At 47.5% G+C, this 24686-nt stretch overlaps 2 protein-coding genes and 1 long non-coding RNA gene across 3 annotated transcripts; 2 read left to right on the top strand and 1 right to left on the bottom strand.

The window, feature by feature from the left end:
• Positions 1-1879: 1879 nt before the first annotated feature.
• On the top strand, positions 1880-10964 carry cdyl (chromodomain protein, Y-like). The gene is made up of 7 exons (XM_026150164.1): positions 1880-2147; positions 2524-3235; positions 3563-3816; positions 3888-4060; positions 8748-8958; positions 9042-9185; positions 9619-10964. Exons 1-7 carry the CDS (start codon positions 2124-2126, stop codon positions 9775-9777), a joined length of 1677 nt encoding a protein of 558 aa, XP_026005949.1. The 5' UTR covers positions 1880-2123; the 3' UTR covers positions 9778-10964.
• Positions 10965-13367: 2403 nt separating this feature from the next.
• On the top strand, positions 13368-14095 carry LOC113011219 (uncharacterized). The gene is made up of 2 exons (XR_003270489.1): positions 13368-13851; positions 13932-14095. It is a non-coding gene; the product is annotated as an uncharacterized LOC113011219 (long non-coding RNA).
• Positions 14096-14713: 618 nt separating this feature from the next.
• Positions 14714-23011, bottom strand: rpp40 (ribonuclease P/MRP 40 subunit). Its single transcript, XM_026150658.1, has 8 exons — positions 22834-23011; positions 19857-20001; positions 19431-19499; positions 17143-17238; positions 15602-15724; positions 15360-15525; positions 15144-15278; positions 14714-15066 (listed from the first exon to the last, which is right to left on the bottom strand). The coding sequence occupies exons 1-8, from the start codon at positions 22951-22953 to the stop codon at positions 14868-14870; spliced, it is 1053 nt and encodes a 350-aa protein (XP_026006443.1). The 5' UTR covers positions 22954-23011; the 3' UTR covers positions 14714-14867.
• Positions 23012-24686: the final 1675 nt, after the last annotated feature.

Here is a 24686-nt window from a genome sequence, read left to right as displayed (position 1 = left end):
CCAAAGTATTCAAAATAGTTACTCTCATTGAGTAACGTAACAGAATACGTTACAAAATACATTTTGGTTCAAGTTTCAAGGTTCTTTATTTGTCACATGCATAGTTATACAAGTATAACACACAGTGAAATGTAGCCTGACACGCTCCTCGACATGTGCAAAAAAATTGGGGGGGGGGTGTAGAGGAAAAACATTATATATATATATATATATATATATATATATATATATATATATATATATATATATATATATATATATATATACATACATATAGTATATACACTGGGTGAATGTGCAGTAGTAGCAGCAAGCAGGTGAATTCTGTACATTAATATGAATAGACATCTGACTATTTTACAGGATAGACAATATAAACATATTTAAAATTAAAGGAATTGAAATGTACATTGTGCCTTGGTTTAGTGTCTGGAAGAGTCCTGACTCAGTCAATTATAGATAATGTGAGAGGGCGGGTGTGTGTGTTTAGGGCACGGATGGCTTGGGGATAGAAGCTCCTCTTGAGTCTCTCTGTCCTTGCCCGGATGATGAGGAACCTTCTACCAGATTGCAGAAGTTGGAACAGTTTGTTGCCAGGATGGGACGGGTCCTTCAGTATCTGCTCTAGTCCGGCATCTCCTGGTGTAGGTGTCCTGAAGCGGGGGGAGAGCAATCCTGCAGCAGCGTTCTGCTGTACGGATCACTCTCTGGAGAGCTTTTTGGTCCTTCACACAGCTGTTCCCAAACCACGATGTCATGTTCTGTGTGAGGATGCTCTCCACAGCGCCTGTATAGAAAATCCTGAGGATCTTTGGAGAGACCCTGAACTTCCTCAGTTGTCGTAGGTGATACAGGCGCTGCCTAGCCTTTTTGGTCTGGACCTGAATGTGGGCAGCCCATGTCAGGTCTGAGGAGATGTGGACACCAAGATACTTGAAGGACTGCACCCTCTCCACTGGAGCTCCATTGATGATGATGGGCTTGTAGTCTCTGTGCTGACCCCTTCTGAAGTCCACCACCAGCTCCTTGGTCTTGCCGACGTTCAGCTGGAGGTGGTTGTCCTGGCACCACGATGCCAGATTCTTCACTTCATCCATGTAGGCCACCTCATCGTTGTTGGAGATGGCACCCAACACCACTGTGTCGTCAGCAAACTTCACAATGGTGTTGGAGCCGTGGGTGGCCACACAGTCTGAAGTGTAGAGGGAGTAGAGCAGCGGTGCATGTAATCTGTAGTGGAATACATTTTTAAAGTAACCTTCCCAACACTGGACATTACTAACGATCACTGATCATACAAGCACACTTTGATCAGTTCGTATAGATCATAATGTTGCGCTCATACAGCGTTCTGTGTTCTTCATGTGACGCTCAGGGTTCAGCTGTGAGTTTCACTGCTGCTGATAAAAGCTGTAAATAAATATATATACAGGTTCTGAATGAAAACAAAAAACACTTAGAATGGACATTTACATGATCTGCTCCGCTTTGGCTACTGCGATTATGTTTTCATGAATGGTCGGATGGACAACGAATTATGGGACGCCATTTTCTCCTCCCTTTTCATAAAGATGGTCCAGTGTCTCCTCTACTAAAGGAGGTCATAAAGGAAGCATTGAAGCTTCTTCCCCTAGTGTATGGACAACTGAAAACAGCTCTGACTATGGCTGCAAAACTAAGGAAAACTGACCTTTGGAATCCCAGAGTGGAAAAAAAAACGTGAAACACACACAGGAAGTACCAAATACTGCACTTCCTCTAGGGTCAGCAGAGGCCCCAGCTGGTTAAATTTTATAGCAGAAATAAACATGTTTCCATTTTTAATTATTTAAATTAGAAACAAATAAAAAGAAAATTACACATCAGTGCATAAAACTGCAATACGTCACTTCCTGTCGTGGTGGGGCTTTTATTTTGAAGGTCATGGTCAGAGTCAGAGCGGAAGCTTGTGAGACGCCACCGTGCTAACAGCTAACACCGGGGTATAGTTACCTGAGCCAACAGGAGCACACACACCTGCAGCTCCGCGCGGATCGACACTCACACATACACACACACCGTCCCTCATGTTGCTGCGCCCCTGAAGTAGCTTCTTGAAGCTGCCCGTGCACGCGGACATCTCCATGGCGACCGAGGAGCTCTACGAGGTAATGTGAGCTAATGCTAACATGCTAAGCGGCGGAGTTTATGAAGTTAGGAAAGTCGAACAAATTAGGCAGTTATCGACTGATCGAGTCCGAGGCAGACGGTTGGAGAGAAGTCCAGAGAAAAACTACAGCTAGTCGCTAGAGGGGCCGCACGTGAGCACAGTTAGCGCAATGGTAGCTGTCTGTTAGCCTTCCGGTCTCTCCCTGTAACTGTCCTCGCGAGCCTGCTGGGAGCTCACACTTGAAGTGGTCCGTGCCCTCCGGCGGAGGAAGTTTTGATCTGATTAGTGAACAATACCTGTAATACGTCACAATGTGACGTCACCAAAGTAGTGGCGTGATGCTTATTGTGGGCTCCGCCCTCTGTGTCCTCCAGGTGGAGCGGATTGTGGACCGGCGCAGGAACAGGAAAGGTCGGGTCGAGTACCTGGTCAGGTGGCGAGGGTACGGCGCTGAGGGCGACACCTGGGAGCCCGAGAGTCACCTGTCCACGTGCATGGCGTATGTCCACCAGTTCAACCGCCAGCACGCCGAGCGCCACAGAGACGGCGCCTTGCTGCGCTCCACACGCAGCACGCCTAACCTTCACTGGGGCCCCGTCCACAAAGCGCCCTGCAAGCCACATGCCTCTCGCGGCGACGTCGATGCGGACATCCGAAGCGGTTCGGGCGACCGTAACCAGGCGAGATCTACTCCGAGCCCAACTCAGTTGCTCCCTGCCAACCCGCCCCGCCCCCTACAGCAGCCGCTGCCGGCTGACAGCTTTGGGCTGATGTCGGCGTCTCCGGCCGGCCCCGCCCGCCGTAGCGTGGACTTGTCAAAAACAGGCATCAAGATCCTGGTCCCAAAGAGCCCAATGAATGGCCGCCCAGACGCCGAGGAGTCGCCCAGCGAGGCGGCACACAGCCTGGAGGCAGGCGAGGCTCAGCTGGTCCCACCAGAGGTCGCTCTGCTGGAGAAACCGCCGTCAGGGATCCAGCTGGGGCCTGGAGAGGAGCGAGCGCGCATGGGGACCCGACCCCGCAGTCAGAACCCACCGCCTCGAGCCCCCATCACACCAGCTGCCATGCGCTCGCTCAGTGGCAGAGGTGAGTCCCGCCCAGGGGGGGGGGGGGAAGCATGCTACTGATCAATCAGCCATTACCAAATGGTGTAATCAGTCAGCCGGACCACCAGATCGATCCTTAGACTGATTGATCGGTTACGAGGCGGCGTCACGCTCAGGTGAGAGCAGCTGTGTTTCTAACAGCCAGTAGGAGAGCTCCTTACAGCCTCAGCCTGATAGTGATATATGAGAACCATATTCATTTTACAGTAAACTCCGCCTCCTTCCTGGTGATTGGTCGTTGTCCCATGACCTGCTGTTTTGTCTGTGGACAGGAAGTGGGCGTTCTGATGTTCTGCATTCTCTCTAGGAAATTCGCCACTGATTGAGGGCGTCGCCGTTGGTGGGATGTCGGGTCTGCAGAGTGCTGTTGCCGGGGCGACCACGGTGACAGGGAAGCGGCGCCTGGAGGAGCGCTCAGCGTTCGATAAACGGCTTCGCTTCAGCGTGCGTCAGACGGAGAGTGCGTACCGTTACCGTGACATCGTGGTGAAGAAACAAGATGGCTTCACCCACATCTTGCTGTCCACCAAAAGCTCTGACAACAACACGCTCAACCCGGAGGTGAGGCCCCGCCCCTGCGGTCAGACTGCCCCCACATGCCCAGAAATTCACCTCTGTCTCGTCCCTGTCAGGTGATGAAGGAGATCCAGAGCGCCATGGCAACAGCGGCGTCGGACGACAGTAAGCTGGTGCTGCTCGGCGCCGTTGGCAGCGTTTTTTGCTGCGGACTGGACTTCCTGTACTTCATCAGACGCCTGACGGACGACAGGAAGAAGGAGAGCATCAAAATGGCCGAAACCATCAGGTAACACGCGGCAACGCTGAGCGGCGTCTAAGGCTGCAGCCGTTATACAGTAACGCCAACGTTTGCTTCGTTTAAACTCTGTAGCGCTCTGTCGTCGGCATGGAAACGTGGCCAAAACCAGACCTGCAGTAGAAACGTATCTGCGAGCAGCTTGAGGGTAAAAGCTATGACATCATTCAGTGGGCTGAATGATGTCATAGCTCGCGCCCGTGTTGTTGTCCAGTCCTCCTGGTTATATCGATTACAGAGCCGAGTGTTTGTGTGCGAGGCAGAAATGATCCGTCTGCAGGTTTCCTCTGACAACAGCCTCGTGTGTAAATACAGATGTTTTTACAGAAACGCAGTAGGCTGCCTTCCTTCATGGTCTCACGTAAAGCTGCAGCTCTTTAGGCCTTAACTGTGGCCCCACCCTCCTCTTCCCTCAGCCTGCCGGATATATTTGGACAACACTCTGTCCCAGTCATGGGTAGGGATGGGTACCGGTATCCGGTGCCATGATGGCACTGGTTCTGACATAAATGGTAGTGACCAGACCGAAAAGCAGCGCACATTTCGGTGCTTTATTTCGGTGCTTTTTTTTCCTGAGCTGTGATACACTTTAGATTCCAGCCAATCATTTTACGTTTCCGAGGATAGTAGGCGGGGCCAGGTACGTAAGTTCTTTTATGCAGAGCTACAGATAAAAAGGCCCAAGGCGAAGCGGTCAAAAGTCTGGCTGTACTTCACAGCAAAAGATGCAAACTCAGCAGCAACAAGTGCTTTAAGCTGATACTGTGATGCTGTCAAAGGAGGTAACACCTCGAATCTGATGAAACACCTGGCGACGCATAGCGTTTTGTTAAAAGCCGAGAAATGCGCCGTATTTGATAGCTTGCTGCGAGACCTCGCACCGAGTGCATCTACTGCGGGTGTGGTGCCTGTTATCAGACCCGGAGTTAGCAACATCCCCCACAAACCCGAAGAGGAGAGTCCTGGCCCCTAGCCCTGCCAGTGTAGCAGAAATGATGAGGATGATGATGCAGCAGCAGCCGTTCTTCTCTGCGTGAGTAGCTTAATGTTCGTGTGTAATTTACGTTGAGTAGGCTAACCACGTTATTACATTAATGCATGTAAGGTGAACTAGCAAACATCATCATAGCTACATGCGGCTGTCTTCTTGTTTGATGGCAGATACTCCCTTCACCCTGGCCAAAAAGGCTAAAATGACCAAAGAAAAAGTGGGAAACAGTTAAACATGAGAGGTTTTTGGACAAAGTTTGTGTTTTTTTTTCATTGTTTAAGCACTGCTTCCAGCCAAGAGTGATACCATATATGCCCCATAGCTGCAGAAAAGGCTAATATTGTTATCTTTTTACAAAAAAACAGCTGAACATGAGAGGTTTTTGGACAAAGTTTGTGTTCTCCATTCTTTAAGCACCGGTTCGAGCACCGTTTAAGCACCGGCACCGTTTCAAAAGTACCGGTTTGGCACCGGTATCAGATAAAACCTAAACGATACCCATCCCTAGTCGTGGGATTGTTTCCCACTCACTCCTGCCGCCGGGTTTGGAATAAATATAATAACTTGGGTGGTAGATTCATTCTGATGGATTGTTTGTGTGTTACTGTATCCTCTGTACTGGTGAATAATGGCACTCGAATAGTTCTGTAACTATTTCATCTTCTCTCCTGGTGTAATCGAGTACCTGTCTTATATTCATTTTGTAATTGACCAGAATAGCCAAACGCCTGCATCAGTACAGGCACTGAGTTAGCTGGTAGTCCCAAATAAATCAGAATGCCATCAGTATAGCAGGCTAATCAGTATTCCCCTGAATATTAATACTTTGTCTTAAATGTTGGGCCAATGGTTTGACTGAGAGCCTCCTTTATAACCGCTTTGCTTCACAAAAAATCGATTTTTCAGTATTTCCTGTTATTCAGGTTTTTTTTAAAACTAATATCCTCGACTGTTGTTTTCATTTTATGTTTTTTCTCCAATTGTTTGCAAACTAGGAGCTGGTTTCACAGAAGAGGGGCCTGTAAACTGAAGGCTCTGCCTCAGACTTGTAAATACTTAGATTTATATCTTCTAAAGCAGGGGTGGGGAACTCCAGGCCTCGAGGGCCGCTGTGCTGCACATTTAGATCTCACCCTGGGCCAACTCACCTGAACCACACGATGAGTTCGTTACCAGGCCTCTGGACAACTTTAGGACATGCTGAGGAGGTCATTTAAATCAGCTGTGTTGGATCAAGGACTAAAACCTGCAGGACACCGGCCCTCAGTTCAATTCAACTTTATTTACACAGCACCAAATCACAACAACAGTCGCCTCAAGGTGCTTTATATTGTAAGGCAGACCCTACAATAATACATAACCCTCGAGGAGTTGGACGCCTGTAATCCATCCATCGATGTTTGCTTAATTGAAGGATTGTTATAACAGAGTTATAACAGGATGAAGATGCGTTTGTCATGTTCCCTGTAGTTGAGCTGCTTTTCTTTCCTCATTTTACTTCATCGGGTTTGACAGACCATTAACATTAAAAGGAAGGACTGGTATCGTGCCAGTAGTAGACCCAGTATACACATGTAAACATTACAGCTGTATAAAACATGAACTCTTTAAATGATCAAGAAAAAGACATGTGCTGACCTCCAGCTGTGGGGCCTTCAGGGGCTCTCTCACCCTCCAATAGGAAGGGCCCTCTAATGGCGTCCAGCCAGTGGCCATTGTTCTAGCAGTGTTGGTGCTCAACTCTGTTTTACTGCCTTACTGCTCGGTCAGCTGCTAAACTCTGTTTGTGTCCAGCCGACATTCCTGCTGTTAGCGTTTAAAACTCAGGCTTTCCCCGAAAGGCTTGTTTTTCTGTCTGTGCGCCCTGGCAACCGCCGGCTACGCTCCAATCAAGTCTCCGAGCGTTTGAGCGTCGCTGGTTGAGTCATGGAGCACCATTCCCTCAAACCTCACCAAAACCTCATCTTTGCAAGCAGGGTTTGAAATCCTCTCTTTCCGCCCTGCCTTTGCTCCAACATGTTCCCTTTGTCGCGTTGAAACCTCGGGTGCATAATCACGTGCAGGTGTTTCAAGCCCACGTTCCTGCCAGGCTGCCGTGGTCGTGGCGATGGGCTCTTCCCACCTGTAGCTCAGTTGAGTCCAGCTCCAGTCTTTGTGGTAGTAAGCGATCCACTGACTCCAGCGTCGACGGAGGTTCCTCCTCTCGTCCTTCTTTAACCACAGCAAGCCTCTGCCTCGGGCTGTGCCACATGACCACAGTCTCCTGACATAAGACATCCCGATAACCATCTCTGTCCCTAAATGTGCTTTTCCTGTGAACCCCGGGTAGCTCGACATGTGCGGTGTTTCCAGCTGGGTGTCGAGTGTTCTGACTGCGTGAAACGATACATTTTTGAGTCTTTATTCCACGGCGTGCTGCGGGGAGGAGCCCGCTCTGACGTTTGAGTCTGAGGTTTACTTGGAGCGCCTGACGGCTCGTTTTTGCTTCTCGTCCGTAAACTCTGCATCCTCCTGAGAAGAGCTTTGTGGTGTTTGAGTCTGAGGTGGGCACCGGCTTGTGCCATAATGTGCATAGTCCAATTTTCTGGTCCGTGTCAGGCGTTTCATAACCAAACGGTTTCCCTGCTGCAGAGGCGGCCCCCCGTTTAGGACTGAGGTCCTGGGTTTGTGTGGACTGGTCCTTCTGTTTGGAGCTGCCTGGTTCTGCCTCGTCTTCCCTGGTCATGCTGGATTCTCAGCTCCCATGAAAACATTTCGCTGCAAACGGTAGATTTTATGACACCATGAAACAAACGGTAGTGTATAATATGACAGACGTTTTCATTCGGTCATGTGGCACCGCCCTATTTCTCCACGCTTGTCGTTATCCTCTGCGGCCGAGATCTGGTCTCGTAGCTCGTGTTTTATATACAGGTGCTGGTCATTAGAATATCATCAAAAAGTTGATTTATTTCACCAATTCCATCCAAATTTCATTTATAGCACGTTAAAAACAATACATGGCTGACAAAGCGCTGAACAACAGAAATATGGAAGGTACGATAAGAATAATAAACACGACAAATACCAATAATAATAACAAGCTGGGCTCTCGTCACACCTGCGCGGCGCCACAGACTGATCGAGCCACGCCGCGTTGCTGCGTCATTCAGGCAAAAGGAGCCCAGCTATGTATCGAGAGCTGCTCATGCTCAGACTGTTCAGTTGGCCACGATTCCTGAAAACACTTTGTTTGTATTGGTCTTCAGTAATATTCACGATAAGATGCTGAATCTGGGGTTTTCATTGGCTGAGAGAAGGAAACACCTGAAATATGTCAGTCTGTGTGGACTGGACGTAAACATCTTTCACTTTTTCAATGGAGTTGGTGAAATCAACTTTTTGATGATATTCTAATGTTATGACCAGCACCTGTATTTCCTGCTGCTCGTTCCTCTTGAAGCCCTCTTACCTGGAACGCCGGGGATGCGCTCTGCTGTGCCGCCATCCCACGGCAGTGCTGACGTCAGCTGTTAACAGTAATTAACATCTACACTGTCAGAGCAAAGAGAGTCATTGATAAACTGGAACCTTTTATTGTGAAAAGCCCATGTTTTTGTGCTTGTTTGTTCTGATTCCTCGATGGAATAATCGCTGCATCGGTGAGCTGGGCGCTTTGACCTCTGACCCTTGTGCCCTCTTTCTCAGGACCTTCATCAACACCTTCATCCAGTTCAGGAAACCCATCGTGGCGGCAGTGAACGGGCCGGCCGTTGGCCTCGGCGCCGCCATTCTGCCACTGTGTGATGTGGTGTGGGCCAATGAGAAGGCGTGGTTCCAAACACCGTACACAGCGTACGGCCAGACGCCCGACGCCTGCTCCTCCTTCTCCTTCCCTCGCATCATGGGGCTTGCTGCGGTCAGTCAGCTGCTTCCTGCACTGTTAAATGTCCTGCATGGTTTGCCTCGCAACTCCTCCTCACTTCCTGTGCTGTGTTTCAGGCAAACGAGCTGCTGCTCAGCGGTAGGAAGCTGACAGCTCAGGAGGCGTGTCTTAAAGGGCTGGTATCTCAGGTGCTGTGGCCGGGGACCTTCACACAGGAAGTGATGCTGCGGATTAAAGAGCTGGTCGCCGTTGACTCACTGGTCAGTTCCTATCTCTCTTTCTCACACACACACACACACACACACACACACACACACGTTTCCAAGGTTACTGTATTGATTCCTGATCAGATCTGGTCCTGATTATTTAAAGCCTCCAAACAGGTTATGTGGTGGGGCTAAGGTCAAAGGTCAGCACTGAAGCGTCTGCGGTGAAATGTCACAGTGATGCGTTTCACCCCGACGTCAGACGCTGACCCTCATCAGGTGGCCTAAAACTCAAGGTGGGCGGGGTCAGCCGTGGGCTTTTTAAAAAGGGGGCCAGGCTGGTGTGGTGGTGCACACCCACCCACAGGTGCTGTCCTCTGTGACTGATGTCACCTACACTCAGATCACAGATCAGTACACAAACTCATTGATCTACTTGCTCCAGTCACAGACTCTGTCCTTCGTGGTGTCACTTCCTGTCCTGCAGGTCCTGCGGGAGTCCAAGGCCCTAATGAGGAACACGAGTCGCAGTGCTCTGGAGCAAGCTAACGAGCGCGAGTGTGAAGCCCTGAAGAGGGTCTGGGGCTCCTCACAGGGAACTGACGCCATCTTGCAGTACCTGCAGAGGAGGACCGAGCTCTGCTAGGACCACAACTGGAACTGTGACCAGGACTTGGAGCGCTGACTGAAGCGTGGCGGATTCTGCGAAAGACGCCAACATGTCCGACTGAGGACGGTGCCTCCTCTGCTCTCTGTAAACTAGCCGCAGAAGGTTAGCTGGCTTGGATCCAACTCTGCTGACGGTCATCCTGTCATGGATCTCTATGCTCCTCCCACTGTACTGCGTGTTAAATGCTCTGTTTACCTCCTGTTTCTAAGCTCCGCCTCCTCATGACATCATGCCATCGGACTGGACAGAAAGATAATAAACATGGCAATCAGACTGTGAGGGCTATAGTTTGTGCATAATTACCCCCAACTTACCCCCGTGCCAGCTGTCAGCTCATGACGAAGGATTGGTTTTGTTTATTATGGTGCTAACCGATGTTAGCAGGCACTAAAAGAAGGTAAAGGTTGCAAATGGAAGCTAACAGGAGCACATGGATGCTAAAAAGTCCTAACAGGAGCTAACGTAGTCTAATAAAAGCTAATAGATGCTAACAGAAGCTAGCAGCATCTACAGAGCATGATAATGATCAGACATAGTTTATTTTCCAGTTAGCAGGAATCTGGCAAGGACAAAGTGATGCTTGTATTTGGCCTCAGTTGGCTCCTTGTGGAAGCCAGCCTGTGATGGGTGGGGTTACCCAGTGATGGGGAGAGCACGGAGACAAACTGGGCGTTTTAGGAAATTTTAAACGTTTCAGTTCAAACTTAAATTTAGCCTGACAGACCAAACTGAGGGCTCTCCACCCGCAGAAGCCTTACTGTCTTCCTCAGGGCTCAGCTTGGCTAACAGGTTCGCTGCTTCTAGCCTGTATGCTAATTAAAGCTAAGCTAACAGATTTCCTGCGGCCAGCTTTCATGCTAAGCTAAGCTAGGCTAACAGACTGATGGGACCTATATGTGGGACTGTCTCCTTACCTGAGGTTGTGTTTACCTGGGGTCATGCGGGGTCAGGGTTAACCCTAAATAAAGTGTTTCTGTCCCTGACTTTGACCCTGGGGTCAAGATGTTGTGTTGCAGCGCGCTCTTCTAGACTGTTTAGCCTGCAGGGGGCGCATACAGGTGCTACAGCGATGAATTGTGGGTAAATGGTGACCTCTGGCCGGTGGGCTGACTGTCTCAGGGTCTCCGTGTTTCTTTGCCAGAATAAACTCAGAATGTGTCACATGACGCTGTCTGGCTCTGTTTGTTACCTGAAATCAGCACAGACTGTAAACAGAGAGGGCCATGACCCTCAGCAGGGGTGCCTCTTCCATGAGAAAAGGACTTTTGACCTCAGTCAACTCACGGTGTGGTCCAAAAAGTCCATCCTTTTTTCTGTACTTATGGCATGTCTGAGCCTCCTTTCCTTGATCTAGGCAAAAATATCATTGAGGTCAAGGAAAGAAGGCTAGGAGAGTTGATAAGGAGTTAGGAAAGGATTGCTAAGAATCTGAACAACCTCCCAGCGTGGTGTTGGTCTGTTTCCTGAAGGCGCTTTAAAGAGGGCAGCCTCTGAGGAATACCAGTTACAAACAGTGTTAACGGTAAAAAGCTCAGAGACTTTCAGGAGAATAGTTATGTCACATTGTGTTTGTTCATAAACCTGCTGCTAATCAAACTGAGGCAGACTGACTGTGTCATTTAAAGGCTGCATGAGAATCCTCTGCAGGATGAACAGGTGAGTTTGCTGCACTGTGATGGGTTTACACACACACTCTTTGGCATCGAGCTAACACTACAGAAGAGGAGCAACGCTGTCAGCTCATTTCTATTAGCTGACACTTATCAGCTCAACAAACATGCAGTTTGTCTCACAGTGTGTTGCAGCTAAAGGTCCAGCTGCTGTATTTGACAGGGAGAGAAAAGACAAAGCTACGTTCACTCAGAGGTGGAGACAGATTAGAAGGACAGGAGAGGAAGAAGGACGCTCATTTAAAGCTCACATGGAAGTCCTCGTGGTTTTAAATCTGTCACATTGGCTGTATCCCAATTCAGGGTCTGCAGCCTTAACAGTCCACAAGGGCCGCGTACTCAAAGACCGCTAAGGCCGGAAGTGCGAGGCTTGTGAAATGGGATGGTCTAGCCTCCGTCGCTGCCCAGGTTGCCTAGCAACCATGATACTAACAGCTGGAAACGTTTCATACAGCTGTGTTTAACAGAAATGAAGGAGAACATCTTTTGTTCATTTGTTTGGGCCAGGAGTACCAAAAACAATTAAATAGCCCATTAAATAATTAAATGTTTAAGTAATGAATTAAAAAGGAAAGAAATAATGTAATATTTTAAATGAAATGAATGGGCATTTAATTCATAATATATGTATTTAATGAAATATTTAATTTATTTTGGCACTCCTGGTCCTCCATACTGACGAAGCGATTCATTGACCACCAAATGTATACCGTCTGGGAAGAAGACAAAGAGTGTGCTATCAGTGTGGAGGATGGAAATCAGCCAGGACAACTACAACTTAGGCAACACAATATACATGATATACATATATGTACACACGGTTCAGGGGAGGCTGACACACCTGAGCTCTGTCACCTGGTCATGGCTCCCTGATAAAAGCTGTGCTAGGACCTGAGCTAGCCGGTGTGTGTGCTACAAGCAGTGAAACAGTGCAAATAAAAACACGTGCGACTGCAAACACTGTTGGTGTCGCTCCATCAGCTCCAACACGTATCAAGCACAGAATAAACAGACTGAAGTTTGTATTCCATCTGTCATCATTGTGTTAATGTAGCACAGGGTTCAGCTAGCTGCACAGAAACCTCCAAAGAACTACTTTGTTACTCTGAGTACATTTCAGAGCCAGTACTTTTATACTTTTGAGTAAAGAAGTTGAATCTGTACTTTTATTGGAGTAATTTTTAACAGCAGTATTTGTACTTCTACTAAAGTACACAATGTCTGTACTTTTACCAGCTCTGCATGGCTAATTACTAAAGATCAGCTGCCTGAAGGATGAACGAGACGTAGGACGTGCGATTCGTAGGACTGGGGTCTGAAAGGATCAAAGTTCCTTCAGGTACTGTCTGAATATCAGGCACACAGCAGGATGGAGACTCACTGGCATCGCAGTCGACACTGCGCCGGTGTCATGGTACTTGGGTGATACTTGGGTTGCTGCCTTCTTATATATGTTCCCTGCTTGTAATGAAACATGCTGGTCGGTATTCTCTTCGTCCGCATGGTTACTTGTTGCTTTCTGTTCCATTTGCCTGAACTGAACTTGGTAAAAGAGCTTTTGTCCATTTAGCACCCTCGGCCTGGAACAAACTGCAGAAGGAAAATGACTGAATTCATTTCATTAAGTGATTTTAAATCTAAACTACGAATCCTTGAGGCCAAGTCCATAACATGCAACTGTTTCAATTAGATTGATTGTCATTTTAACTGACTTTTTATTTTATTTGAATTTTATTGAATTTTATTTTTATTTTATTTGTATTCTTTCACTTATTGTTGCATGTGTGTTGTTGCTGCCTGTGTTTGAGTCATTTCTGTAACTGTGAGACATCTGCTGCTGCCTATCTTGGCCAGGTCTCCCTTGAAAAAGAGGTTTTTAATCTCAATGGGATCTTCCTGGTTAAATAAAGGTTAATAAATAAATAAATAAATAATGGTCTGCGGTGGGTGGCTGGAATTTCCATAAGGCTCCTGAACTGACCTGGGATCCGCCCCTGGGCAGGGCCAACTCCAGCTCCTGCACACCTGGGGCCTATTGCAGGCAATCAAGCCAGAGGGATTTAAACCACACGTTGATGTTCATTCACTGCCAGTTCGTCATCAACACATGTTGGTAACAGGCCTTATACTTCAAGTTCTTGCTGTGATTTATCTTGTTAACACGACTCTCTTGTGCTGCAGTTGCTGTATTCATCTTGGCTCACGCTCCACCTCCGGACTCAGGATACCAAGCAATCATTCTGAAAATCTCTCTGTGCCTCACCTGCCTGCCCTCACACTCCATCTGAAGCCCCGGATCTCAGGCCAGCCTTTCCACGCCACTCAGCCTCCCCTGGATTCTCATCACCCCCCTCTCAACACTCCATGTCCCCTACTGCAAGTGAGAATTGCTACTCTTACAACTAGCCACTTCAGAGCTGCCTCCACCACCTCCCTAACTCCTCTATCTTCTCTCTTCAGTGTGACTGTTCCCTGCTCAGCTCCACTCCGCATCTCAGGCCTCATTCCCTCGCCCTAGCCACGTTCCCCAGGCCATGCCTCGTCAAACTCCACGTCTTATTGTTTTTTTTGTCTTTGCCACGTTTTCTTTTTTGCACTTAAACCTAATAAATTGTTACATCATCTGCTGTCTCTGCTCTGGGTTTCTGCACCTGAGTCCTGTTCAGTACAGGCCACTCGGCCCCGTGTAACGAGGTGTAACGGCCGGTGTAACGAGGGTCGCATTTAAGAGTTTGATGATCACGTGACTTTGTTTTCTGCCATGAGCAGAATGGAGGAACGACGCTGCTCGTGAGCACAGGCGGTGCTTCCGCCCAAGTTTGGCTGATTGCTTCTTTTGACCTGAACACATCCTCATGTTCTGATTCTGCGTTAGTAGTTTTGTATTGTGACTGTTATTTGGAGCTCCTACTGTCCTCGCCATCTGTCTCCGTGTTCTGTTATCCTGTGTCCTCAGCCACGTCCCCGTTTTATTCTCAGTCTGTCTCGTATGTTTCACGTTCAGTTGCGCTTTCCTCTCATTACTCTGAGGGTAAGCGGCGTTCCCAGCTGTTTTCCATTCTCTCGTCATCCTCTGCGAATATTGTCCGAGTCTCTCGCTGTTCCTTGCTACACAGCCGTTGTCATGGCGAACTTCTTTCTTACTTTTGTGGTGCATTGTTCAGTTGTGATGCGTTGTCAGCTACACAGGAAGTGGTCAATAACCTGTCGCCAAAGACTAATCAGAAACCCCCCAGACACAATGACATCAGACTGACTTTATTCAAGCACATTTTATCGACACGTTTCTCAGGGTCTCAGAGTGGGCGTGGCCTCAGCTCAGCTTATTTAATCAAAACGTTTCTACAACGAAACCAATCAGAGTAAATTCTGCCCGCGCACAGGTACGCAGGTGCGTCAGGGCGGGCAGACGTCATGTGCTCCCGTGGCGAGGTGGAGCTGGTAGGTGTGGTCGTGGAACATCATCAGCGTGTAGAAGTTCTCTCCGCCCCTCAGGAAGCCGTGCTCGTGGTTGCTCCAGGATACCGGACTGTCAGCAAACCCGCGAACCGTCATGGACACCCAGGACGCCAGCCGAGGCTGCTCCACGTAACGTCTGTGGGACAGGTGAGCACAGGTGAGTCAGAACAGTCTGACAGAGGGCAGAGGTCACAGAGTCTGACAGGTGATCACCTAAGCTCCTGCAGCAGACGGTGGATGTCGTGTGGCAGCAGCATCCCGCTCACGGACACGCTCAGAGCGTGGCGATGTATCGTGTTCGGTTCGGGACAGACAAACGACGACAGGAAGCTGCTGGACGAGTTCTCGCTGACACCACAGAAGAAGAACTGTCAACATTGAAAACGTGACACAGCAGCGATGATGTCATAGCCCATCAGGAGGTCTCACCAGCTGATGCCAGCGTCAACGGCTCCTAGCCACTCCAGGAAACTGTGAGGGTCACATGACCGGGGGGCGGGGCAGGAGAGGTCCGTCAAAACGCTGCAGTTGACCTCCGGTCTGTGCTGCGACCAATCACATCGAGACAGGAGGGGCTGAAGAGAGGCCCCGCCCCCTGAAGAACACAGAACTGTGAGCAGAGTATTGTGGGAAACACACGGCAGGCTAACCTTGGTGATGAGGTCACTCACCTGGATGATGTGATAACAGGAAGTCTGTCTGCAGCTGAAGGCGGGACTTAAGACCTGTGAGGAGCCTCAGGTAGCTCCGCCTACCAGGAGCCATGCTGCTGTCAGTTAGATCCACAGATACCACTGCAGCAGACAGAGTAATCAGATTACAGGTGAGCAGTAATGAAATTATATGCTAATCAATAATATGTAATAGGGCTGCTCAATTAATCGAATTTTAATCACGATTACGATCTGGGCTTTCAACGATCATTAAAAATGACTGAGCCGATTATTAGCCCCTCCCTCATTTATCCGCGACACCTTAAAGGCCGGTCCGTGAAAATATTGTCGGGCATAAACCGTCCGTGGCGCAAAAAAGGTTGGAGACCGCTGATTAAGAGGACCCGAGGGAAGCTCGGAAAGCTAAGCAGAAGTTATTTGGAAAAGTGAGGTAAAAAAAACTTCAGTGGTGTTGCACACTATGTTATATTATTTTTTAAAGTCATTGTTAACCCTTTAAAGCCGGTCAGAGCAGCACGCTCCGTTTTGTGTAACTATTTTTAAATCCCTGTAGAACCTGAACAGTGTAAGCTAGCGCAATAATTTGTTTTGCATATGAAACCGGAGGAGTTGTACTTACATCTGATGCCATCAGCTTGTCCTCGGTCACGGTTTCCTTCCACATAAAGCTTTGCAAAAACTGCATAAAAAGCGCTTGCAGGAACAAAAACATAATATTCCAGAAACACGCTTTGCCGATCCATCAGCTGTTCGTAACACTTCCCACAGTGAAACAGACGTCAGCGCGAACTGTCACATGTCCGCCATTTCCTGGCCGAAACCGGAAGTGACGTCATTTTCGCGGAAATTGTAGTTTTTTTACTCGTAGGCCTTAAAAGCCTATACTGGTGTTTTTATAAGTCATGTTTGACTTTTCTGAATAGTTGCTGGGATGCTTAGAACTCGAATTGCACTGCTGGAAATAGTTTATTTTGATGCACCTGCTGTTTTCTTTGCAAATTTGCATCATAGGATTGTTTTTTTGTTTTTCCTGCAGTATATAAAAATTAATGTATCTCCAAAATAAAACTATGAAGACACTCAAAATAAATTTCCTGTTGTTGTAAACTATTTTTTGCAACTTTTTTGTATTTAAAGTTTTGAGGGATAAACCTCTTAAATTTCTCCAAGTAGAAAAAAACCAAAAACGATTTTCAATTTTTTTGTAGTTTATTGCACTTTTTTGCAATTAATGTAATTACTATGGACTTAATGCAGACATATTATTAAAATATGGGCTGTAACAGTTGTATAGCAACTTGAAATGCTCCCACCAATGGCACTACAACATGTAAAAATATAATATAAGCTCTGGCGGACTTGGTTCTATAGTAGGTCTTAAGGGTTAAATAAATATCGTCAAATAATCGAGATCTCAATTACAGTGAAAATAATCGTGATTATCATTTTTGCCATAATCGAGCAGCCCTAATATGTAATGTAATCCGATTACAATATCGTTTCAGAGTAATGAGACTACAAACGGGAAGAGGACAGACCGAATCTGGTGGCAGTTCTGTGCTTGAATCTGGACGGTTTCCCCTCGAAGCCCAAAATCTCAAACGAGTCTTTATCCAGAGAGAGGGTCAGGTGACCTGCAGACACACGGCATACTTTAAGCAGGAAACAGGAAGTGATGTCACATCCCTGCAGCAGACAGTTTTCTGTGTCAACTAAAACATGCTGAGCTGATTACCATCAGTCAGTAATTGGATTACCATTTACAGGTTACTGATCGAGTCACACCTGTCGCTCCCTTTAGACCGCCACACTGCGATTCTGTGGTCACGGTGTTCTGGGAATCCATCCTACCTGACAAACCATCCTACCTGTTGTTTCTACGCAATGCTCAACACGAAATTCAGTGGCGAACCGTCCTACCTTTGTGAATACAAGCTACAAACATACTCTGATGGGTAAAATTATGTGCCAAACCGTCCTACCTTTGTGAATGTGATGTACAAGCATACTTTAACAGCTATAATTCAGTGGCGAACCATCTTACCTTTGTTAATAAGAGCTAGAAACATACTCTGACGGGTATAAATACGTGTAAAACCATGCTACCTTTATGAATGTGAGCTACAAGCATACTCTGATGGGCAAAGTTAAGTGGCAAACCGTCATACCTACTTACATTTGTGCTGGAATTACTGTGTGACAGCAGAAATGTGCATAAACTACTTACGGTAGGACGTTTTGCCAAAGTAGGACGTTTTGTCAGAACAACGGCTTTATGGCGGTACGCACTAACAGAACAATACAGCAACTTCCTTTAAAAGGCGGAGTCAGGCACCTGCCGAGGTCACAGGTTACAGAAAAAGCAACGTGTTGTCATTGAGTCGGAGGAAAGGCCAGATTAAAGATGGCGGCTCATTAAAATGTAATCCATTTTTGTTTTGCTCGCTGCCATGTTGTCATTGCATCACCGATTACATCACCAGGATGTTAGAGGACGGCGCCCTGGCTCTAAATCAGCAGTCACGCTAATTACTCAGGAAAATGGCAGCAGGTGACGGCGACAGGTGACCAATGACAGCTCTCGAGCCAGTGAGGAGGCGGAGTCAGAACACTCTTATATCTGGTCTTTGTCTGAAAATGACCAAAGACCAGGAGAACGACAGAACTTTGGAGAGCTGCAGTTCAATCGTCGGCTCACTGAGCGGCTCCTCCACAACAGGAGGGAGTACAGCAAACGGTGACGGCGGCTGAAGGTGGAGGTGCTGATGGATGCCTGGACTCCTGGTTGTGCTTCAGTAAGAAACTGTTTATGATGGAGTAACGTGTGTGAGAAAGTGTTAAACCATCGTACAGTGCTGGATGATTGGTGTGCTCGGCCCGCCTCGCAGCGTGCAGCTACGTCTCTGCTAACAGGGCGGTGTGGGAGGGCTTTATCACCCAACGAGGAACAAACCCATCAAAGACGGTGGCGCACTCCGCCTCTCCTGCACACCGCCCTCCACAAACCCGAACACGAACCGCACCACCTGCCAAGCGACCAATCTGCCGCCATCAGGGAAACCTGAAACCTGCATCAGTCAGCGGGCAGATGAGACTCCATCTTCATCTCACCAGCGAGATCTTTCACTGGCCAATCAGCACGCAGCATTCCTGTGAGCAGTTCTGTCACATATCATGGAGTCCAGAAGGTCAGAGGTTCTCGTCAAATCAGGATCAACTACAATCTCCTGCAGATCTCCGCGGCTGAGAGGAGGGGGGTCTTTCATCAAACATCTGTTCTTCTGAACCGTTACAGAGGTGGGCGGAGCAATCCTGTTTGGAAGTTCATCCTGCTCCCTGACGACTCTGCAGCTTTCTTCAGCAGCTTCTTGTAGTACAGCTGTTGTAACCGTAGCGATACGCACAGATCCAACAAGCCAATCAGTGATTTCAAATCTTTATGTTATGACATCACATGGCTGACAGACACCGTGTGATTTAAAAACGCCACAGCATCCCGCCTCCACGCTCGAAAACACTTTGTTCCAGCTCTGCTCAGGTTCTCCTCTGGATCTTCCTGTCGCCACAAAGATGTGAAAAACCTGCCGCTTCGGTCTGATGTCACTTCCTGTAACGCTCCGCCTTCGCAGACAGACATTTACGAATGTAAAGACGAAGTTTGTCGTTTTCCTGGAGGAACCATTTCTGCGACGCCTCTGAACGAGGAGCATGTGTCCGCGTGAGCGTGCCCACTGTCTCAGTTTACCGTTTCGCCCCGTGACGATGACGTTCACTGTTAATGGGAGTGTTGGAAATAAAGGTTGGTTTACAAAAAAAGAAACGTTACCGTTTGGCATCAGTGCGACGCAGGTATCTTCATCGATGCGAGTCCTGTAGGACAGACCGAACACGGCACCTGAAATACAGACAGTCACGCAGTGAGGGCGTGGACAGGTGAGGGCGTGGACAGGTGAGGGCGTGGACAGGTGAGGGCGTGGACAGGTGAGGGCCTGTGTATGCGAGTCTGTTGCTATGGGTAGATATAAATTAGAGTTCAGAGCTGAAACTCAGAGACGGACGTCACAATAACTTGGTGACGATGACGTGATTCATATTTCTGCTCCTCTGGATTAACATGGAGCCTGTGCTCTTTATTCACCCGTTGCCATGGCAAAATTACAGAACTGACTCTGATCAGCTGTTTGGGAACCTTAGAGGCTTCTTTTCAAACTCTCTTCCTGGAATGGAGCTCAGGTGCGCACAGGTGTGTTACCGTGGTACACGGCCGTCTCCAGGAAGTGTCGGTCCAACAGCTCGTACACCGGCAGCTTCCTGATCAGGTAGAAGCTGCTGAAGTTGTTCAACACGGAGTCCAGGTGAGAGGGGGCGGAGCTACACTCAGGAAGCAGCACAGACACCTGCACAGTTGAAACAGCTGATGGTTAAAATCAAATATTTCAATTCATTCAGATTTTTTGTACTCAAAGCAGAAACGATGAGTGTAGCAGCGCAGTGTCAGGCACACACGGTTGGATTGAAACATGTTTCCTCACCTCACCCAGCCCTGACCTCAGGTGACCTCAGAGTCAGCCGGGTTTCTGTACTCTGAAGATGCTTCACTTACTGCTACCTGGGGTTTATCACCATTGTCAGGTTTATATTATTGGATTGTCAATTATGCTTAGAAATATCTAATCATACATGCTTAGTTTTATAATCAACGTCATGTTGGTAGAGGTTTGATCCTCAGGAGTCTGCAAAGACTTTGTGTGCGTGTTCTGGCATTCACACTCACATCCTGGGGTCATGGGAAGAGGTCGTATCTTCTCTCGTTGATATATGGTGTAGCAAACACATCTATGTCTGTTTTAGGCGAAGTGCCTTTTGTTTAGATGAACTGCTGGACTTCCAGACCAGCAGGTTTAGGGAAGTCGTTTATGGGGTCACACTCTGACACACACGCGCACACACAATCAATCAATCAATCAATCAATCAATCAATCAATCAGTCTTTATTTATAAAGCACTTTTCATACAAAAAATGTAGCACAGAGTGCTTTACATAGTTAAAAGCAGCCCACCCCACCCTCCAACTCACTCCCCACACTCTCATTAACATAAATGATGTGAATACACACATACCACCCACACCCACACACACACACACACACACACACACACACGCGCACACTTAAAGAGTAAAAATTGGGCTGGGGTCGCATGAGCCAAGTGAGGAAACACTATAACAGGGAGCCGTCTGCACCGGGAGCCGGTCACAGACTGCAGCCTCCAGGCTGGGCACACAGCAGGAGGGAGGCCAAGGAGCCCCCCAGCCAGGCTGAGAGGACCCCCAGAGACCCAGCAGCCAGTCGATCACAGCCCCGGTGCAGAGAGCGCCCTCTGAGGAAACACTCGAGATATGACACAATACGATATATACAGGGTAAAACGATAAAATAAATAAGAACAGGATATAATATAAATATAAATAGAGTAAGAAGATTAAAAAATGGATAAGAATAAAATCAAGAAATATTAGGTAAAGCCTAAATTAATAATAGAATAACAGGATAGAATAAATAAGCATAAAATAAATAAACGCTAAGTAAAAGCTAAATTAAAAAGGTGGGTCTTGAGCCTGTTCTTAAAAACATGTACGTTCTCTGCGGCCCTGAGCTCCTCCGGCAGGCTGTTCCACAGACGAGGACCATACCACTGAAACGCTGCCTCTCCGTGAGTATGTGTCCTGACTTTAGGGACAATCAAAACGCCAGCACCAGAGGACCTCAGGGTCTGCGAGGGTTCGTATGGTACTCTTTGTGTTACGAGGTAGAGGACGAGAGCGACTGGGGTCAAGCGAAGCATTTGTCGTGGTTCTCTCCCTCATGCATGAGTAACACGAAGAACTTTGCCTACTCGTGTCTTGCTTTGCTGTGTAGTAGGATTGTCTTGAACGTTCCTGCAAATAGGTTTATGCTACAAACCTATCAACCATGGTAAGTGATGCTGTACGCAGGGGTACTCCAGGAAGCAGGTTGGTTAATTGGTTTAGTTTGATTATTGTGACATCGACTCATTGAATCAGTTTTAAATGTATTTTGATTCTCAGCTTAAAGCTCACAAAACTACTTCAACACCAGCAAACAGCAGGTACACGCATTCCACACAAAGACGTAAACACAGAGCGTGGATCGTTCACAGATTCTGCAGGTTTCCTCACGCTGAGCTAAACTGACTGAACCAGCAGCCAAAGAAGATCCAAAGTACGCTTCAAACATCCTCATTCATCCCCTCGGACTTCCTGCACAGCTCTCTCCCTCTCAGTGTGCTCACAGACCACCCGAGCTGCTCCCACAGGTGCTGGGTGGGGTTGAGGTCAGGACTGCAGATCCATAGTCTCCACTCAAAAATCAGTTTCTGTTTCAGAGCTCCTCACAGCACAGAAACAGCTTTAGTGACGGATACAAATCATTTGACCTTTCCCAGGACGTTCCAAGCACCGTTTAAGCACCGTTTCAAAAGTACCGGTTTGGCACCGGTATCAGATAAAACCTAAAAGATACCACACACACACACACACACACACACACACACAGGACCACTCCACCCGTACACTGAGGCCTGCCACACACACACACACACACACACACACACACACACACACTGAGCCCTGCTACACACACACACACACACACACACACACACACACACACTGAGCCCTGCTACACACACACACACACACACACACACACACACACACACACACACTGAGCCCTGCTACACACACACACACACACACACACACACACACACACACTGAGCCCTGCTACACACACACACACACACACACACACACACACACACACACACACTGAGCCCTGCTACACACACACACACACACACACACACACACACACACACACTGAGCCCTGCTACACACACACACACACACACACACACACACACACACACACACACACACACACACACACTGAGCCCTGCTACACACACACACACACACACACACACACACACACACACACACACACACACACACACTGAGCCCTGCTACACACACACACACACACACACACACACACACACACACACACACACACTCTGAGCCCTGCTCTACCCGTGACTGCTCTCCTTGCACTCCATCAAATGAACATGAAGCCGTCCGCGAGCCCACCGCTGTGAAGCTAACGGCTCGGAGGTGAAAGGTCAGAGGTGAATGGTGAGAGCGTCACCTGGTGGTTGAAGTGCAACTGCTGCACCTGCGCGCTGATCCGGTTCTTCGGGTCCAAGAAGCTGGAGCTCTCCGAGACCAACAGAGTCCGCGGAGTCCGGTCCAGCTCCGAGGACGTCATTTTCTTCGGCTGCGAGTTAACTGCACGTGTTTCCGGCCGCGGCTTTTCAGCTTAGAAGTTTCCGGTAGCGAACCGGAAATGTTCGTTGATTTTATTTTGGAGGATATTCCGGTGTTCAGACTTTTTTTTTTAATGAACTTTATTTATAAACAACAGTATAACATACAAGGCACCATTATTAATTCAAATATCCTCGGCTGAGCGCTACAACGAGAAAAGAAAACAATAAACACAAAGCCAAAAAGAGTTGACAAAAAACGAAAGAACAGTCATTGAAGGAAACCAAAGGCACAAATAATATGAACAAAAAAGGGCAATCATGATCATTAAATAGGGAGGCTTCTTTTGAACATGGATTAAACTTATTAAATAATACAACACGTTTATGAGCTTTCTTGTTATTCACAAGTTTCTCAGCCATCTGTTTATACATGGTTTAGCTTCAAAGTATCTGCATTTGTGAATAAATTTTTTTCCCAGTAACAAAACCGTCCTAATCATCAAGTCAAAATCTGCATTCTCAGCAAGTATTCCAGATTTTATTACCGTCACCGTCAAATGTGGTAACTGAATTCTCCTGGACTGTAGCCAGCTCCACATGTCAGTCCAGAAGGAGTGCACTGATTCACAGTAGAAAAACAAGTGATCCAGACTTTCAACATCATCTTCACAAAATGCGCAGGCGTTCACGTCTAACTTAAATTTCTGTCTTAAGAATTCATTGGTTGGATAAACCTCATTAATGATTTTAAAGTGAATCTCTTTAACTTTAGGGGAAAGAGGAAGTGAGATATACTTTTTTCTTATCGCCTTAACCTCCATGGTCTCAAATTCTTTATGAATATAATTTCTTTTAACTGGATTAGGGCAAACTTCATTTATCAAAATATTCCTGATCACCTTGTTTGTAAACCTGCTGTCACCAAATTCAACTCCAGCTATGCAGAGCTGCCTCAGTCAAGGAGAAATTTTAGAGTGCACAATATCTTCTTTTATCTTTGATCTCAAAGGGACTGGGATGGCTTTCATCAGGGATTTATATCTCTTAGCAGTACATCTTACATCAAATTTGTCACAAAACGTCTCATGTTTTAATAAGACCCCATTCTCATCCATAAAATGAGCTACAGCCCAAATCCCTTTAGATCTTCATTCAAGGTTCAAGGTATAGTATATACATTGGGTGAATGTGCAGTAGTAGCAGCAAGCAGGTGAATTCTCTACATTAATAAGAATAGACATCTCACTATTTTACAGAATAGACATCCATGCATTCGCTTCCGCTTATCCTTTTCAGGGTCGCGGGGGGCGCTGGAGCCTATCCCAGCTGTCATAGGGCGAGAGGCGGGGTACACCCTGGACAGGTCGCCAGTCTGTCGCAGGGCTAACACACAGGGACAGACAACCATTCACACTCACATTCACACTCACATTCACACCTAGTGACAATTTGGATTATCCAATTAACCTATCCCCACAAGCTGCATGTCTTTGGACGGTGGGAGGAAGCCGGAGTACCCGGAGAGAACCCACGCAAACACGGGGAGAACATGCAAACTCCACACAGAAAGACCCCGGCCTGATGGTGGAATTGAACTCAGGACCTTCTTGTTGTGCGGCAACAGTGCTAACCACCGTGCCACCGTGCACGGTGGCACAGAATAGACAATATAAACATATTTAAAATTAAAGGAATTCATCCACGTACACAGATTTCCTACACAAACGGATAT

This window comes from Astatotilapia calliptera, chromosome 18, assembly GCF_900246225.1.
Source record: "Astatotilapia calliptera chromosome 18, fAstCal1.2, whole genome shotgun sequence".
Taxonomy (NCBI): Eukaryota; Metazoa; Chordata; class Actinopteri; order Cichliformes; family Cichlidae; genus Astatotilapia; species Astatotilapia calliptera.
Note: the sequence above shows the minus strand (reverse complement) of the source record. Positions and strands in the feature narration are given on the sequence as shown.

Excerpts from the sequence above, each read along its gene's own strand:
- cdyl (XM_026150164.1), top strand. The coding sequence starts at position 2,124 with ATGGCGACCGAGGAGCTCTACGAG. Across the intron at positions 3,236-3,562 it reads GCGCTCGCTCAGTGGCAGAG|GAAATTCGCCACTGATTGAG; the intron begins GTGAGTCCCGCC and ends CATTCTCTCTAG. Across the intron at positions 4,061-8,747 it reads AAAATGGCCGAAACCATCAG|GACCTTCATCAACACCTTCA; the intron begins GTAACACGCGGC and ends CCTCTTTCTCAG.
- rpp40 (XM_026150658.1), bottom strand. The coding sequence starts at position 22,953 with ATGACGTCCTCGGAGCTGGACCGGACTCCGCGGACTCTGTTGGTCTCG. Across the intron at positions 20,002-22,833 it reads AGTTGCACTTCAACCACCAG|GTGTCTGTGCTGCTTCCTGA; the intron begins GTGACGCTCTCA and ends TCAACTGTGCAG. Across the intron at positions 15,279-15,359 it reads GTTGACGCTGGCATCAGCTG|CGAGAACTCGTCCAGCAGCT; the intron begins GTGAGACCTCCT and ends CTGTGGTGTCAG.